This window comes from Trichosurus vulpecula, chromosome 5 (assembly GCF_011100635.1).
Source record: "Trichosurus vulpecula isolate mTriVul1 chromosome 5, mTriVul1.pri, whole genome shotgun sequence".
NCBI lineage: Eukaryota > Metazoa > Chordata > Mammalia > Diprotodontia > Phalangeridae > Trichosurus > Trichosurus vulpecula.
In genome coordinates this window covers 114,589,174-114,608,544 of record NC_050577.1, presented here as the reverse complement: position 1 = coordinate 114,608,544, position 19,371 = coordinate 114,589,174, and the positions used below count along the sequence as shown (strand labels likewise).

The 19,371-nt window shown below is 39.9% G+C and overlaps 1 protein-coding gene across 1 annotated transcript in view; it reads left to right on the top strand.

Moving 5' to 3' along the window:
- The window catches only part of EXOC4 (exocyst complex component 4), an 890,815-nt gene that overhangs the window by 27,952 nt on the left and 843,492 nt on the right, over nucleotides 1-19,371 (top strand). The window contains exons 2-3 of the mRNA XM_036759981.1: nucleotides 2,766-2,955; nucleotides 11,510-11,704. Of these exons, the coding sequence (XP_036615876.1) occupies nucleotides 2,766-2,955; nucleotides 11,510-11,704 (385 nt within the window). The remainder of the gene's footprint in view (nucleotides 1-2,765; nucleotides 2,956-11,509; nucleotides 11,705-19,371) is intronic.

The following is a 19,371-nucleotide window of genomic DNA, read 5'->3' as shown; positions in this document are numbered from 1 at the left end:
GAGAGATGTGTAAAGCTGTAGAGTGATGGAGAAATTGATCTCAGCATATTGTTGACTTTTTTTTTTATTATTGCCCTATGTGACAACAAAGAATGGCAGCTAAATATTCAAAAAGCCATTCACCTTGGGACATTTGGTAAATTGAAAGAGTTTTAGGATCTTGCTTTGCTTTGGTCTAGCAACCTGGAAGCCTTCATATTTAAAGAGCTGAGCTGTGTATGCATGTAACAACAGTGCTACCAGCAGCTGTTGTGGAGTTGTAAGACCAAAAACACCAGCACACAGGAGGGCGAACACAGGTTTGTTGATTTGCTTTTCTGAAGGAAAGCAACTTAAAGGGGTTTACGATCTCACTTTAATTAAATATACATATATCACTCACTTAGTTCAGGGGAAAAAGTCAGCACCCTGAACTTCAGAGAAAACACAAACAGAAACTACAAGCAGAGATTGTATAAACAGAGCAAATAACACAGATCAGCAGACAGGGCTTCTAACTGTCTGTCCATAGCAATACCTACATGGTTACCAGAGAGAGAGTTAAGCACCAGCATCTGGGTTTTCAAAGCCAGAGTGGGGGGGAGGGCTCCTTTATGGCCATCCAGAGTCTCGTCTGGCGAAATCACATGAACACTCCTTCAGTGAGTGAGCTCCAAAGCCAAATGCTTTGAGAGTATATATACGCTTCTTCAGGGTCAGAGCATGTCACAACCATGTGACTCAAACTCATGTGACTTAGGCTTTCTTGTGACTTAAGCAGGTCATCAAAGACTCTTGATTGAAACAAAGGCAAGACTCATTCAAAGGCACTTGATTGCCCTAGTGCTGAGAAGCCCTCCAAAAGAAAAAACAGCAAAAGCTCCACTTTGCTTGCCATTACAATGCATCACAGATGCAGCTGATAGACTCGCTCAGTTATTATTCTGCATTTCAGTCTTGAAATCCTAACTTTGTAGCTGAACTTTCCAAGTGCTCTTCCATCTTCATCTATTTCCAGTCCTTTCCGGATGCCATTCTTTTTGTATAGATATTTTATAATTTCTACTTTGTGCTTGACGACTGACTGATTTTTTCACCCTATACCCAGTCTGTAGGACCTTTAACTCAGCCTTAAGATGGTGCTAACTCTGTGACCTTGGACAAGTCACATAACCTCTCTGAGCCTCAGATTCCCCATCTGTAAAGTGAGGGGAATTTGTACTGGATAATCTCAAAGCACCCTTCCAACTCTTAATCTGCCACTTTGAAAATATGTAGGCTGCTCAGATTTTCCCCACATTCGTGGTAAGAAGGAACATTTCTATGCTAAATAGCTCCTGAGTTGAGATCACTTGCTTTAAATGTCAATTTGGAGAAACTTCTGTGTTTTTCATGGAAATATCTGAAAGTGGATTTATAATTGACTTACTGACTGTCCTGTCTCTTAAGGAAACTCTAATGATGGTCCTACAAATGATGGCATTCATCACTGAGAGTCTAAAGTACCTGTCCCAAATTAAAAAAGAAAATGAAATACACTGGGCTGAGGGTACATACGGACAAACCTGAGGGAATTTAATGAAACACCGTAAATTACAGCAACTAACAGATAAGAGGAAGAGGGCTTTTTCTTTGTTACTGAGTATAAAACTGAATTAAAAAAAATTAAACTGCAAGTAAGATAATGGAAGAAACAAAGACCTGGCTCATGTTTCAAACTAGGTTGCAGAGAGGTTTTTTTAATAAGTGCATCCACCTCATCCCTTAGTTATTGTTGATTTCTATCAATCTCTTAGTGCTGTTATTAGAATAGTAAATACAGTGACATCCTTCATGTAGAGTTCAGATTTTTGCAGCTGCAACATCTTCACAGTTCATGCAATCTTTTGTTCTGGTCTGGTGTTTGTGTGATACTGAGTTCAGTTAGATCAGCTGTTCCTAATCCTCCCTGAAAAGGTTTGGTAGTTTGCAAAAAAGCTTTTGTTTTGTTTTGTCCTCATAAAGAGATCCACAGAACTCCATAAGACTTATGTGCGATGTGCTCCCTCTGTTGTAGGCACATCCCCTCCCCCTGCCTAGCACCCCTTTCTTGCCGTAGCTGGAGGTCCCCATATTGGAATCTTCCAGACTCTGTGGTAGAGTGAGAGCCTCACTGGCCAATCTTGAGCATCTGTCTTTCTGACAACAGGAACAGAACCAATGATGTGTGTGAACAAGATTCTTTCCATCTTCCATTGTCCCCTTCTCCTTACCCCTAGGAAAAACAAAATAAAATGAAACTTGGTACTCAGCTGCATTATAGAGTTTTCTAGGTGTAGAGGGTAGAATCTGGATATCTTTATAGGAGTGATAAGTGCTTTGTATAACCTGGATGTACCAAGTCCTGAGAGCACCCTCTCAACGTGCCATTGGTCATTCTCTTCTCAGGGCCTGGAGATTGAGCTCATGCCTGAGGTCCCAGGTGACTGAGACCCAGGTGTATCTTCTGCCCTGAGCCATTCTCCCCTTCCCTGATTCTCTTTTGCCCTGAAGCCCTAATTATCTTAAGTTAAGCTTGATTTCTATAAGATATACCTAAAAGGAGGCCTACTGCTCTTAGTGACACTGGCCAGTCTGACTCTTGTGCTTCAATGTCTTGAACTAGGTCAAAACATCATTCTTTCTCATAAAGTAGTGTTTCTTTTGGTTTAACTAATTTTGGTCTATTTATTAAAATAGACATTTAATGTTTTAATAGGCTGTTCTCTTCCTTTTTTTTCTTATCATGCATATTCTGTCTCTATCAGGACTCTATCTACGAGTGATGACGTGGAGGACAGAGAAAATGAAAAAGGCCGTCTGGAAGAAGCTTATGAAAAGTGTGACCGTGACCTGGATGAGCTGATCGTGCAGCACTACACCGAGCTCACGACAGCCATCCGCACCTATCAGAGCATCACAGAGCGCATCACCAACTCTCGAAATAAAATCAAGCAGGTGAATGTCTGACTTCTGTTCACATGGCACTTCTTTCTTAAGTAGAGGCTGCATGTTGTGGGGGCTGTGGCTTTTGAGCCATTGCTTACTAGCTAGTTGTTGCAGGTTGTTTCCAGTCCTCATACAGGTCCACAGAGCTTTGCTGAAGGAGACCCCAGTGAGCATTTTCTATCTTGTTTCCACTCTACTCTGTTTTTCTCTGCCCATGTGAGATGACACAGCATGGTGGGGCAAATATTGGACTTGGATTAGGAAGAACTGGGTTTGAAACCACCCCCTGGCACTGACTTGTTAGTTGTGTCACCCTAGGCAAATCACTGAAGCTCCTCAATGCCCTCATCTATAAAATGGTCATCATACTCTCTGTAGTATGGACCTCACATGATTGTCGAGAGGCTCAAATGATAATGTATAAAAAAAGACTTTGAACACTGTGAAGCCCTGTGAATACATATTAGGCTTTTGGTTTTGGTGTGCCTGGACCTGTGATTTCATCAGGAGGGAGCTTCCCACTGTGGAAACTCCTTCACCAGCACAGCTAAGTTCTCTATAACTTAGAGTTTTAGAGACTTGCCTTGGGAATAGACACATTATGTGACTTGCTCGCAGTCATGTAGTTCTTAGTGTCAAAGGCAGGACTTAAGCCCAGGTGTTCCTAATCGGAGTGGGGAATTGCCTAGAGAAGCAGTTTGTTTTTGATGGGGCCAATGCAAGCTGATGAAATAGGCACTAGAGGGCTCCTCTTCAATTGTAGTGATATTTATATGTCTTCCCATTTGACCAGATTGCAAGATCAAGGAGGGTGCAGACCATGCCCTAGTTAGATTTTATCTCTCTCTGCACATAGTAAGTGCTTAACATTAGTTGAATTTAATCTCTATTAAGTGCCTGTTGTGTTTGAAAAATGTGTCCTGTGTATATTGTTTTTCATCCAAATGAGAAACCATGGTTTTAATTTCCTGACAGTAACTAATGGAATAAAAGTTTTTTGGTTGTGAGCTTGCCTCTGAAATATCTCCACTTCCATAGCCACAGCCTTTCTGTATTTTCTATCCTTTAGAGCTTACAATGTTAAGATTTTGGAGGCAGATACATAAATTGCTGTTTTGTTTGAGGAGAGTTGTGGAGTTCATGGTTTTCCACCTTTCAGAGCATCACTGTGGAAGCAGTAAGCCATAACCCTATTTGAGGCAGAATGCTGACCTTGCCACCTTGGAAAATTAACTTGAGTATTTCCAAGGGGAGGCTACAGCTCTTATCCTTTACAAGTCAAGAGTTCATCCTATGGATTTATGTTTGAAACCAGGGGAAGCTTGAGATCAATTGCCCTAGATTTCAAATAAACTGTAGTCCATTTTGACCTAATATATACTAAGCTCCAGAGGAGTCAGCGGATGAATGTATAGAGCCACTGACCTTTTGGCTTTACTTAGAGTAATCACAGCTTGGGTGAAGGATCTTTTGATATTTGTGTTTTCTGATTAGTTTTGGTTGATGTGTACTAAAAGGACTTTGTTGTTATGTCAAGGGAAGAACCAGCAATGATTCTTGACTTGACTTTTCTTCACTTTGAGTTGATATTATCTTTGCTGCTAAGAAAGAGTGTTCACATTGGAATAGACTTGAAAGGACATCATTCTGAGCTGATTTTTCTAATCCCTTTTTTGATTATTTCAGAGGCTTCTGTCAGTAGTAAAACCATTTTCTACCACCTTGTTCTCCTTCTGAGTTTGGCAACAAAAACATAAACATAACTTATATGGTCATTATATCAGGCATTTATCAGGAAAATTATTGTCATATAAGAAATTCCTAATTATGACTTAATTCTCAGATCACATAGGAAGAGAATTAAAGGACTAGAGATCTTTAAGAAAGGATAGATGCCTTTACTAATTGTCAAGTGTGTGAAAAAATGATAGAAAAACAAACAAAAGGTGAGTGGACTTGTTTTAAGTTGGAGAATTTGACAATTTCCTACCATGAAAGTCCAATTTCAATGCACTAAGGAAACACTGACATTTCTTTACTAACCTTTTCCTGTTGCTTTTTGGTTTCAGGAGAGTCATTGATTTATATACATACACCAAAGTTGTTAAAAGTATGAATGTGAATGATTTTGTTGTCTGGGCAATTGCCCAATGGATTATTCGGTTCCTTCAGGGACATAGACAGCAGAACACTGAAAATGCATTGGGCCATGAACCAAAGTTTTTTCCTTGCTCTTAGCCAACAGAGTATAATTAGGAAATGGCAAATCCTTTCTTTGCTTTCATGTAGAACATGACACCATAGTATTTATACTTTGAGTGAGGTGGCAGCGTCCAGATACTGAGTTATGACAGTATTTACATATAGTCTCATGGGGCTTTGTGTATTTGGTAAAATCTAAACTTTTTTTTTTAATTTAGTATTTTATTTTTTCCCAGTTACACGTAAAAACAATTATAAAAATTCCTTTTTAAAACTTTGAGTTCCAAAATCTCTCCCTTCCTCCTATCCTCCCTCCGCCCACACCCCATTGAGAAAGGAAGCAATTCGATATAGGTTATACATGTGTAGTCATGCAAAACATCCATAATCGTCATGCTGTGAAAGAAAACAGAGAAAAGAAAAAAAAATCAAGAAAGATAAATTAAAAAGTATGCTTCAATATGTATTCAGACACCATCAGTTCTTTCTCTGGGGATGGATAGCATTTTTTCATAAGTCCTTCAGAGTTGTCTTGGATCATTGTATTTCTGAAAATAGCTACAATATTGCTGTTACTTTGTACACAGTACATTTTACTTTGCATCAGCCTGTGCAAGTCTTTCTAGGTTTTTCTGAGAGCACTTTGTGCCTCATTTCTTTTTTTTTTCTTTTAGTATCTTTTTTTAAATTTAATATATTTAGTTTTCAGCATTGATTTTCACAAGAGTTTGAATTACAAATTTTCTCCCCATTTCTACCCCCCCCCCCCCCACTCCAAGATGGCATATATTCTGGTTGCCCTTTTCCCCAGTCAGCTCTCCCTTCTGTCACCCCAATCCCCTCCCATCCCCTTTTCCCTTCCTTTCTTGTAGGGCAAGATAAATTTTTACGCCCCATTGCCTGTGTATTTATTTTCTAGTTGCACGCAAAAACTTGTTTTTTTTTGTTTTTGAACATCTGTTTTTAAAACTTTGAGTTCCAAATTCTCTCCTCTGTTCCCTTCCCACCCACCCTCCCTAAGAAGTCAAGCAATTCAACATAGGTCACATGTGTATCATTATGTATAACCCTTCCACAATACTCATGTTATGAAAGACTAACTATATTTTGCTCCTTCCCAACCCATCCCTCTTTATTGAATTTTCTCCCTTGACCCTGTCCCCTTTTGAAAGTTTTTGTTTTTGGTTACCTCCACCCCCATCTGTCCTCCCCTCCATCATTCCCCCTTTTTTATCTTCTTCCCTCTTCTTTCCTATGGGGTAAGATACCCAATTGAGTATGTATAGTATTCCCTCCTCAGGCCAAATCTGATGAGAGCAAGATTCACTCATTCCCCCCTCACCTGCCCTCTCCCCTCCTCCCACAGAACTGCTTCCTTTTGCCCCCTTTATGTGAGATAATCCACCCCATTCTATCTCTCCCTATCTCCCTTTCTCGATATATTCTTCTCTCATCCCTTAATTTGATTTTTGATTTTATTTCTTTTAGATATCTTCCCTTCATCTTCAGCTCACCCTGTGTCCTCTCTCTCTCTCTCTCTCTCTCTCTCTCTCCCCACATACATATATACATACATACACATACACTTATATATACATACATAAACATGTATATATATACACATACATATATATACATATATGTATATGCATATTCCCTTCAGCTACCCTAATGCTGAGGTCTCATGAATCATACACATCATCTTTCCATGTAGGAATGTAAACAAAACAGTTCAACTTTAGTAAATCCCTTGCAATTTCTTTTTTTTGTTCTTTTTCTTGATTACCTTTTCATGCTTCTCTTGATTCTTGAGTTTGAAAGTCAAATTTTCTATTCAATTCTGGTCCTTTCACTGAGAAAGCTTGAAAGTCCTCTATTTTATTGAAAGTCCATGTTTTGCCTTGGAGCATGATACTCAGTTTTGCTGGGTAGGTGATTCTTGGTTTTAATCTTAGCTCCATTGACCTCTGGAACATCGTGTTCCAAGCCCTTTGATCTCTTAATGTAGAAGCTGCCAGATCTTGGGTTATTCTGATTGTGTTTCCACAGTACTCCAATTGTTTCTTTCTGGCTGCTTGCAGTATTTTCTCCTTCATCTGGGAACTCTGGAATTTGGCGACAATATTCCTAGGAGATTTCTTTTTGGGATCTATTTGAGGAGGCGATCTGTGGATCGATGGATTCTTTCAATTTCTATTTTGCCCTGTGGCTCTAGAATATCAGGACAGTTCTCCTTGGTAATTTCTTGAAAGATGATATCTAGGCTCTTTTTTTGATCATGGCTTTCAGGTAGTCCCATAATGTTTAAATTATCCCTCCTGGATCTATTTTCCAAGTCAGTGGTTTTTCCAATGAGATATTTCACATTGTCTTCCATTTTTTCATTCCTTTAGTTCTGTTTTATAATATCTTGATTTCTCATAAAGTCACTAGCTTCCACTTGCTCCAATCCAATTTTTAAGGCAGTATTTTCTTCAGTGGTCTTTTTGACCTCCTTTTCCATTTGGCCAATTCTGCCTTTCAAGGCATTCTTCTCCTCATTGGCTTTTTGGAGCTCTTTTGCCATTTGAGTTAGTCTGTTTTTTAAGGTGCTGTTTTCTTCAGTGTATTTTTCAGTATTTTTTTGGGTCTCTTTTAGCAAGTCATTGACTTGTTTTTCATGTTTTTCTCTCATCCTTCTCATTTCTCTTCCCACTTTTTCCTCTACTTCTCTAACTTGCTTTTCCAAATCCTTTTTGAGCTCTTCCATGGCCTGAGACCAGTTCGTGTTTTTCTTGGAGGTTTTTGGTGTAGACTCTTTGACTTTGTTGACTTCTTCTGGCTCTGTGTTTTGGTTGTCTTTGTCACCAAAGAAAGAATCCAAAGTCTGAGACTGAATCTGGGTGCATTTTTGCTGCCTGGCCATGTTCCCAGCAAACTTCCTTGACCCTTGAGTTTTTCAGTGGGGTATGACTGCTTGTAGAGTAAAGAGAACTATGTTCCAAGCTTGGGGGGATGCGCTAGCTCTGCCACACCAGCACTGCTCTTTCCCCAAGAACCCCCAACCTGGACTGGACTTAGACCTTCAGCAGGATCTGCAGTTCAGCTCAGATCCGCCACTTCATTCCTCCCACCAGGTGGGCCTTGGGCTGGAAGCAACTGCAGCTGTAGGTCTGTAGCTGCCCCACCTCCGCTGCCCCCGGGGCGGTGGCCGAACCATGAACTTCTTTTTTCACTCTGTCCCTAGCAGCTTTTCCCACTAACCTTCTCTGTTGTCTTTGGTGTTTGTGGGTTGAGAAGCCTGGCAAGTGCCGCAGCTCACTGATTCAGGGCGCTAGGGCCCGCTCCGCCTGGCCCCTGGTCTGGTTGGTCCATGCCACCCATGCTGGGCTCCCAGCTGTGTGAGCAAAAGACCTCACCCAGCAACCATCCAGGCTGTCCTGGGCTGGAGCCCTGCTTCCCTCTGCTATTTTGTGGCTTCTGCAGTTCTAGAATTGGTTCAGAGCCATTTTTTATAGGTTTTTGGAGGGACTTGGTGGGGAGGTCACACTAGTTCCTGCTTTCCAGCTGCCATCTTGGCTCCGCCCCCCCATTTCTTATAGTACAATAGTATTCCATCATGATAACATACCACAACTTGTTTAGCCATTCACCAATTGATAGGCACGCCCTCAACTTCTAATTCTTTACCCTCAGAAAAGAGCTGCTATAAATATTTTTGTATGTATAGGTCCTTTCCCTTTTTGTTTTTTGATCTCTTTTGGGATACAGACCTAGTAGTGGTATTGCTAGGTCAAAGAGTATGCATGGTTTTATAGTCCTTTGGGCATAGTACCAAATTTCTCTACAGAATGGTTGAATCATTTCACAACTCCACCAACGGTGCACTGAAGTCTTGTTTTCCCCACATCCCCTCCAGCATTTGTCATTTACCTTTTCTGTCCTATTAGCCAATCTAATAGTATGAGGTAGTACCTCAGAATTGTTTTAATTTGCATTTCTTTTTTTTTTTTTTTTAGAGGGGAAGGCAGGGCAGTTAGGGATAAGTGCCTTGCCCAAGGTTACACAGCTAGTAAGTGTGTCAAGTGTCTGAGACCAAATTTGAACTCAGGTCCTCTTGACTCCAGGGCCAGTGCTCTACTCGCTGCGCACCTAGCTGCACCTATTTGCATTTCTCCAATCAATAATGAGTATGGCTATAGTTAGCTTTGGTTACTTCATCTGAAAAATGATCATAACTTTTGATCTTTTATCAATTGGGGATTGGCTTTTATTTTTATAAATTTGCCTCAGTTCTCTATATGTTTGAGAAATGGGGCCTTCATTGGAGAAACTTACTTCAAAATTTTTTTCAGTTACTATTGCTAACTATTTCCTTCCATCGTATTCCCCACCCTGTTTATTTTATTCTCTCTCCTTTCACCCTGTCCCTCCTCAAAAGTGTTTTGCTTCTGACTACCCTCTCTCTTAATCTCTCTTCCTTCTATCATCCCCTCCCCCCTCAGCCCCTTCCCCTCCTACTTTCCTATAGGGTAAATAGATTTCTCTACCCAATTGAGTGTGTATGTTATTCCTTCTTTGAGCCAATTCTGATGAGAGTAAGGTTCACTCACTCCCCCTCAACTCTCCCTGCACCATAAAACCTTTTTCTTGCCTCTTTTATGTGAATTTACCCCATTCTACCTCTCCCTTTCTCTTTCTCCCAGTACATTTCTTTCTTATCCCTTCATTTTATTTTTTAGATATCATCCCTTCATATCTGACTCATACCTATGCCTTCTGTCTATATATACTCCTTCTAACTACCCTAATAATGAGAAAGGTCCTTAGGAGTTATAAATATCATCTTCCCATGTAGTAAATAGTTTAAACTTATTAAGTCCCTTATGGTTTCCCTTTCCTGTTTACCTTTTTATGCTTCTCTTGAGTCTTGTATTTGAAAGTCACATTTTCTATTCAGCTCTGATCTTTTCATCAAGAATGCTTGAAAGTCTTCTATCTCATTGAATGTCTATTTTTCCCTCTGAAGGATTATACTCAGTTTTGCTGGGTAGGTGATTCTTGGTTGTAATTCTAGCTCCTTTGCCCTCCAGAATATCATATTCCAAGTCCTTGGATCCTTTTATGTGGAAGCTACTAAATCTTGTGTTATCTTGACTCTGGCTCCATGATACTTGAATTGTTTCTTTCTGGCTGCTTACAGTATTTTCTCCTTGACCTGCATTTGACATAGCATTTTTTCATTAAGTCCTTCAGAGTTGTTTTAGATCATTGTATTTCTGAGAACAGCTGATCATCTTACAATATTGCTGTTACTTTGTACATAGTAAATTTCACTTTGCATCAGCCCGTGCAAATGAAACTGAAGTCTAGAGATGTGAAGAGATTTAGCCAAGTCTGCTTAAGTAGGAAGGATCAGACTCAGTCTTGCTAATGACAAATCCAGGATTCTTTCTTATTTTACCCTTTTGCCTTATTAGCTTTTAAGCGGATATATAAAGGTAGATTTTGGAATAGTTTTTTTTTCTATCTCCAGATCTCTTTTACAATAGAATAGATTTTCATTTAGGAACAGGATAGATTAGTGATCTCTCAGTAATTTTTCCAGTCTTAGGATTTCTATCTCTTCCTAATATTGTTGCTAGTGGGGAAAGTGTTGAAAGTCTTTCATAACCTAAACATATATAGTAGAACCTTCCTCATTCTGTAGACTCTTTTTGCATATTGGAATATTAATTAAATGAGAATACACTTGAATTTCAAAAGTGGCTCTTGAATCAAAATCAAATGACATTGAAAAAAGTCATCTAATCTTAGGATGTTTCCTGGTAACTTTTGTTTTGGAGCTTATTTATCAATAAAGAAAATTCCTAGTTACATTTTCCCCTTTGAGTCAGTTAGGATGCATATCCATCTGCCTGTGTTGATTTAAATAAGGCTCCCCTTGGAGGCATATGACCCCTTAGAGGCCCTTCAAGTCCGAGGATTCTCTATGGAAGATTAGAGAGGAATAGCAGCGTAAAGTTTGCATTTCAGTCATTTCCCCATGAAACATATTTAACATTTACATAGCACTTAATATTTTCAAAGTGCTTTATATCATTAGTTATGTCTTATGGATTCACTCAGGGGTAGGTCAGGGGTAGTATTCTCATTTCACAGCAGAGAAAACACAGACAGAGAGAGGCGAAGACTCATCGAAGTGAGTCAGTGTCAGAGCCAGGATTAGAACTCAGAAAACATACTAACCCAGGGGATTAAGGAAAAGTGGGAGTTAGCCACTGTTAAGTACAATTAGCACCAAGGAACAATGTTAACTGGTTAGTGGGCTAAAAATGCAAAGAATTTGGACTGAATCAAGGTTGAAATGGCTCTTTTCTAGGTAAAGGAAAATCTGCTTTCCTGCAAGATGTTGTTGCATTGCAAACGGGATGAGCTCCGGAAGCTGTGGATTGAAGGAATTGAGCACAAGCATGTCCTAAATCTGCTGGATGAAATTGAGAATATCAAGCAAGTGCCTCAAAAACTGGAACAGTGCATGGCCAGCAAGCACTATCTCAATGCCACCGACATGCTGGTAAGATGTAATACCTTCTGCTAATGGACTGTTCTTCAGGGCCTAGAAGCACCTCAGGCCCCTTTTTAGTCTTTCTAAATCTGGTAATGCATGCATCCTGTTACAGACTGTCCCTTGGGGATTTAGTAGTTCTTGGCAGGTGATAGGGAGTAATCTCTACTACTGGTTTAAGCTTTTTAAATGGAAGGTGATTACTATTTATATATCCTTTGTCTTTGGAAAGCTGGACCTTGGTACCAAGTTGTATAATGGTGCAAAACCAGTACTTAAATTATGTTGGGATGGGAGGCAGAAAGACTCTTAGTTTCAGCAAAAGGTAGTTAATGTGTTTCATTTTAAAGACTCAAATGAACATGGGAGAATAGAGGAGTACTCTTGAATTGGGTTACTTTGTCTTTCCTGGAATTCTCTGAGAAGCTCATATGACTGTTTGTCTCAGAGTTGATAAGAAAGGAGAAGGATTGCTGCAAGAGGCAGCCTTAGTCAGCAGGCTGAGCACTGGAACTTTACAGCCTGGAGCTTTCCCTGTACCTTGCTACTTCCTTCTTAGAAACTAAATGAAGGAAAGGTGGGATTGGTCAAGCCTTACGAATAACGTGGAAGACGCAGTGAGTAGAGCACCGGCCCTGGAGTCAGGAGGACCTGAGTTCATATGTGGCCTCAGACACTTGACACATGTACTAGCTGTGTGACCTTGGGCAAGTCACTTAACCCCAATTGCCCTGCCAAAAAAAGCAAAAAAAAAAAATAACATGGAAGAAAAAAGATAATATTGAGTGTGGTTTCTAGTTAGACCCTTTTCCAAGGTTCTGTAGTTCTTATAATGGGACACCCTACCTCCTTATAATCGTTCTCAGGTCTGCGGGGCTGTCCTTATAGTGATGTAAGTGAGATTCTGGTTTTACGCAAGAAAACTGAGAATCAGAGAGTTTACATATTTTGTCCACATTTGCGCAGCTGCCAATTTCTGGAGCCAGGTCTTCTGATTCATGCTCTGTACAGTTTTCACTGTACCACAGCCTCCCATATCTGTGACTTTTATCCAGTCCCTTACCATTTTGCCTCATTTCTCTTTCTTCTCTTTTTCCTTTTCTTTCTTACATCTTACTCTTCTCATCTCCATTGACTGTTTCTCTGTGCCTACAAAGGTGCTCAGATTTCTTTTATTCTAAGTGATCCCTTGAAACAAAGCCTAAATCTTACTTGATCCTGACACCGGCCCCCTCCCCCCCCACTCCCTTTTACTTTCTATCTTCTCCCTGTCACTTTTAGTCAGTCATGTATGCTTACTACTCTTATTTCCTTACTCTCTACTCATTCTGTAACTCTCACTTTCTGATTTCCAGCTCCATCACTCTACTGAAATTCCTCCCTTCCAGTATAATAGCTATTCCCTAATTTCCATCCCTGGGCTAAAGTAATATTTCTAATGTACAGGTTTGATAATTGCAATACTCCATTGTTCAGAGTCTTTCAGTGGCTCCCCATTGCCTGTTATATGAAATATAAGCTATTTATTTTCACATTTAAAGACATCTATATTCTGCCTCCTTGATAGCCTTTCTTGCCTTTGGACATACCTCCTATATTCCTGAAATGACTCTCTTTACATCTCAATCTATTGACATTGGAGCTTTTTTTCCCCCAGAACTGCCTTAGCTAGTTCCTCTTCCATGAAGCCTTCCCTGAAAGACCTCCACTGTAACTGGTTTCTCCTTGAATCTCTTAGGCCATCTGTTTGACCTCTACTATCCATTTAATTATTTTCTACTAGACAATTTAACTGAGCAACTTTTCCTCTTTTGAAATTCACCCCATTATCCAGTCCAGATCCTTGTTTCAGTCATCTACTGGCCTTCCCCCTCAAGTTGTTTAGCTCTTGGCTTAGTTTTTCTGGTCACACTCAGTCTCTTGCCTTATTTTTTGGGGGATTCAGTATGTACATAGGAGTCCCCTTTAAGCACGTTGGTGTCCCAGTTTATCTAACTTCTTAACTCCCAATATCCATTATTTTCAGTTTTGATTAGCTATCCACAGGTGTAATCATACCTTATATCAGAGATTCTTAACCTGGGATCTGTGAACTTGTTTTAACAAATATTTTGATAACTATATTTCAATGTAACTTATTTTCTTTGTCATTCTATATGTTTTATTTTAAGCATTTAAAAACATTATTCTAAGAATAGGTCTCTAGGTTTTATAAGATTGCCTAGGGGGTCCATGATACAAAAATGGTCTAGAACCTCTGTCTTAGATCTTTGTATCCCCCATAGCTGTGCTACTTAAATGTTCCTGATCCCTTCTTTGAACATAACCTTCTCTACTTCCATCTTTCCCTCTACCTTCTCTTCCTAAATCTATCCTCCCTTCTCACCATAACTTTCAATTTTTACCTCTGGTTTTCCTAGTTTATGACCCCTGCTGTGGTCTCTCTTTCATCCCCTCACAGCCTTCAGTCTATCATTGACCATTTCAATTATTCATTGTCATCTACCCTTGAAACTGTTTCCTATTTGTCCTGTTTCTATTTATTCCTTTCCAAATCATAGCCCTGGGTTACTCCCATCATCTGCTGCCTTTTCTTCTACACATGTAAAAGGGAGGAAGGAAGGAAGGTAACAAGCATTTATTAAATGCCTTTGCTGTGCCAGGCACTTACGAACATTATCTCATTTGATCGTCACAAAACCCTGGGAAATATATACTGTTACTGTCCCCATTTTATATCTGGGAAACTTCAGGCAGACAGAGGTTAAGTGACATGCCCAGGCCCACGTAGATAGTATCCAAGGCTAGGTTTGAGCTCAGATCATTCTTACTCCAGGCCCAGTCTTCTTTCCACTCTGCCATCTGTGTTGCTGAATTTACCTGGAGGAAATCATTCAGTTGGGTTGACTAGGCCCATAACAGATTTATCTCATCTCAACAAGGCTTTCATTATTTGATGGCAATCCCTTTGTGTCATAGATACTATATTACCCTCCCTGCAACAACGTTTGGAAATGTTTCCTTTTTTCATCAGTCTCATTATTCAGCTCGTTCACACCTCCAACTCAGAGTATACCTTGCCTCCTACTTTACTTGCAAGTCTGTTATCTAATGTGAATTTCTCCTCCTTTATGTATAGCTCAGACCTCCTCTACATCATCTGCCATTCTCACCTCTTTTGCTTCAGTCTGTGTCATGGCTATCTTTGTATCCGTTACAGTGTCCCTACAAGATACTATGCTCTTTGAGAGCAGAGATTGTGTTACCTTTCACTTTTGTATCTCCAGCACTGAATACAGGACATTAAACATAATACATGTTTAATAAATGAAAGGACAGTGATCCCCAATTAAGAATTGTTCATGGTTACAAGCCACACATGAACTCAAAACTGCCTTTATAGTCCACAGAGTGGAGGTCCTATTCCTTTGTTATGCTGAGTTAGAAGGGCTACAACACTAGCACACACATGTAAAGTGTCTGGAAGGGGAACAGGTTAAATGATCTAAGTGAGCCCTTCATATTTTATTTTGACAGTCTAATTTATTCATACTTTCAAGGAGCATTTTGATAAAAGTCCTTTATGAGATGCTTTTAAGGATATTTGGTAGCTATGGGATGAGAGGTGCTGTGACATCCTGTCATGGATTAAAACCTTCTTGTGGGATAAGGAATGAATGGTCAATTTTCACAGCTATTCTAGGTTCATAGTGGTCTGCCCTTGGGAGTAGTTCTAGGAATGCTGATTCCCAGTAACTTGCTCAAGGTGATATCATGTGTAATACTAGTTGTACAGGAGCCCTAATGGAGGTCACTCTTACTTTAGTGTTGGTTTATGGATTCTGAATACATGTATATTATATGAGTGTTTAAATGTAAAAGCTTTTCTTTGTTACATTCCTTATAGAGGATGTTACAGGCTTGTTACTGTTTTGGATTAAGTACCTTTTTTTTTTAATCCAGCAAAACATCTTCCATGTTCAAGGCAAGGAAGAATAAGGTATGGTCTTAGCGCTCATAAAGATTATAGTCTAGTAGGAGAGAGAAGATATAAACATGACTTTCTTGTAATGTAGGAAGTCAGAGAGGTGTGAAAAGACACCAACTATCATAGGAGCTTAGAGGAATGGGAGAGATTGTTTTCATGTTCTCCAGGTTGTTACTTCCTACCAACACATATGTGATTTCTGAGGGCATAAGCTCCTTTATTTTTAAGAAACATGTCAATTAAAGTTGTGATGTGAAAAAGCAGAGGACAGGCTAAAACAGATTTGTTGTTGAAACACTTATATGTGGTCCAGTTTTGAATTAGGTCCAATTTCAAGGAGTCATAGTAAGTGGGTGATTGGCATTTTTTTCAGATCAGATCTTTATCCCTTTTAGAATTTCATATTTCTAGTTTACACTATGTAAGTAGGCTTATTTGTTTACTAATTAGAAGTCATATTGAAAAGACCTCCCTTTACCTCTGCCTCCTTGATTTACATTACTCTGGAAAAAACCTCAACAAGGCCTTAATAAGCTTCACTTTATAGTTAGACACTGACTGTAGGAGATGATATAAGGTAGAAATTTGTGTAGGTGACAGCTAGTTAATCTTGAGCAGCTGAAGAGTCAGAGGATTGTACTGTATATACATAGTACATATTACATACAGGCCCTGGCTTATTTACTGTAATCCTTAAAAGGCTCCATGATGTTACTTGGCCCACTTCATATTGTAGTTCCTTGAGAACTTAGTAAACCATTTAAATGAGTTGATGTGGCCAGGCAAATTCATCTCCTGGAGACCCAACCTTTTGTTGGTGTGTAGTAAGCCTACAATATACTAGAACTTGAGTATACCTTATGGCAGGGTGCTTTGATAAACTGTTTTGTAGACATCCTCCCTCAGCCTCCAGCTGCATAGAGGGTTAGTATTTGGAACAGAGAGGGAAGGTGGGGAGCTTAGGTGAATGGATAGACTGTGAAACTGTAAGACTAAGGTATCCAGTTCCAATCTTGACAGGGGAAAGGTTTGGTTTCTGTTTTCAGAGAATCCAATAAAGTTAGTATAAAATTGGAATTATATTATTAAAAACACCCTACAGCATTCTTAGTATCCTATTTAAATATAAAATTCACCTCTCTGTTAGGTGAACTTGACAGTAGAGGGAGTTTGAGTGAAAGGAATAGCGCAGGTCAGGCCCAACACCACTTTGTTAATGTGGGCTTAGAATTGCAGGACTGGCCAGTCATCCTGCCCCTACACTGAGCGGGGCAGCCCAGAGGATTGAGAGGATCTGAGGCATGAGAGCAAGATAGTGTCCAGAGCAAGGAGTGACACCCTTATTATAGTGTCAGCTTCTGGGGACTGCATTTTAGAGGGGAAATTGATCAACTGATTTGTGTCCACAAGAATGTGACCAGGGTCCTGAGGACTCGAACGTAGGCCGTGTGCAGATAAGTTGAGAGAAATTAAGGTATTTAGGCTGAAGAACCAGTTACAGCTTTTTGTCAGAGCCTCATTCCTCTCCCATCTTGAAAAGAAGTAATGAAGGGAACAGGGACTGGTTTCACAATTTGTGTGGTGTTGGAGATGATGTGACCATGGAAGCCTGTGGGAGAGGTGTACTCTTGTATATCTGGAGAGGTATTCTTTGTCATTTATTTTGCTGTGCTTTTAAGTGGCTTTTGCTTTGTGGGGAAAAAACGATTTGGGGAAAATTAGAAGAGGAATTAGGTACATTGTAGTAGTGTTCAAATATTTAAATAAAGGGGTGCTATATGGAAGTAGGATTATTAGTCAACAAGCACTTATTTTTTATTTTTAAATTCAGTTTTATTTTCAGTTCTGAATTTTCTTCTTCCCCTCTTCCCCCTTTATGAAGACAATAAAAACAAACTCATTTCAAATATTTGTGGCCATGCAAAACAAATTCCTGTATTAGTCGTGTCTCCACCTGACCCCCACAAAAAAAGTAAGAATGAAAGAAAAGAACATCTATGTCATTCCACACTTTGAGTCCATCTGCTTTCTATGTGGAGGTGCAAAGCATGTTTCATCATAGGTACTTTGCAACTGTGGCTGGTCATTGTATTGATCAGAGTTCTTAAGTCTTTCAAATCACTGAACATTTATTAAGTGACTCCTGTGTAACAGGCACTGTACTAAGTGCTAAGGAAACAAAGAAAGGCGCCTCCCCCACCCCCCAAAAAAAGTTCCTGCTCTCAAGGAGCTCACAGTTTAACCGGGGAGACAACATACAAACAACTGCATATAAACAAGATAGATACAGGCTAAATTGGACATAGTCTCAGAGGGAATGCCCTACGATTAAGGAGGACTGGGAAAGGCTTACAGAAGGTAGGACTTTAGCTGCAACTTGAAGCCAGGAAGCTAGAAGGTAGGGATAAGGAAGGGAAGAAAGTATTAGACATGGAGGACAGCCAGAGAAAATGATGAGACTCAGGAGATGGAGTATTCTGTTTGAAGAAGGCGAGTGTCGCTGGGTCACAGATATGTAGAGGGGAACAAGGTATAAGAAGACTAGAAAGGTAGGAAGGGGCCAGGTTATGAAGAGCTTTAATGCCAGATGGAGGATTGGAATTCATTGAATGGGGAGTGGTAAAATGGTCAGACCTGCACTTTGGGAAGATCAGTTTGACAGTTGAGTGTAGAGTGTTCTGGAGTGAGGAAAAACATTAGACAGGGAGATCAACAGCCATGGTATTGCACTATGTTCTAGGTGTGAAGTTATGAGGGACTACACCAGGGTGGTGGCAGTGTCAGAGGAGAGAAGGAGATCTATCCAAGAGATGTTACCAGGATAGAAATGACAAGATTTGGCAACTGATTAGACATGGGAGGAGTGAGAATATTGAATAGGAGGAGTCAAGCATGATACCTAGGGTGTGAGCCTGGGTGACTGAGAGAATAGTGGTACCATTCACAGTAAGTGGGAAGTTTGGAAGCAGGGAAAGTGATTTTCAGGGAAAGAAAATGAGTCCAATTTTAGACATGTTGAGTTTATGATGTCTATGGGACATCTAGTTTAAGATGTCCTATAGGCAGCTGAAGATGTGAGACTAGAAGTCCAGAGAGAGGACAGAGCTGGACAAATAGCTCTGAGAATCTGAATCCATGGAGAAGTGAAGAGCATCTGAATCCATGAAGAAGTGAAGCCCAGGACAGAACCTTGGGAGACACCCATGTTTGGTAAACATAATCTGAATGAAGATAGAGCAAAGCTCAGAAGGAGCTGTTAGACAGATTGGAGGAGAACCAGGAGAGCAGCTTCATGAAAACCCAGAGAAGAGAATATCAAGGAGAAGAGGGTGACCAACAGTGTCAAAGACTAGAGAGAGATCAGGAAGGATGGGAACTAAGAAGAATCCTGCTTAGCCTCAAAGGTTACATCTAAGATCGGAGGTTGGAAATTGTGGAGAGGCAGATTTCAACTCAGTATAAGGAAGACTTACTAAACGTTCTTTTGCTTCTCCATTTCATTCCTTTCAGTGTTTTTACTCTCTAACCCATCTCTTCTCTATATTCTCTTTATTATATTCATACTTTAGGAAAATCAACACTGTGCAGCACTTGTTTTAGGGGTAAGGGAGAGGGAAGAGGAATGGAGACTCTTTGCGTTCTGATATTTGGTACTTAAATACTTTGTCTTGTGTTGTTACATATCTTT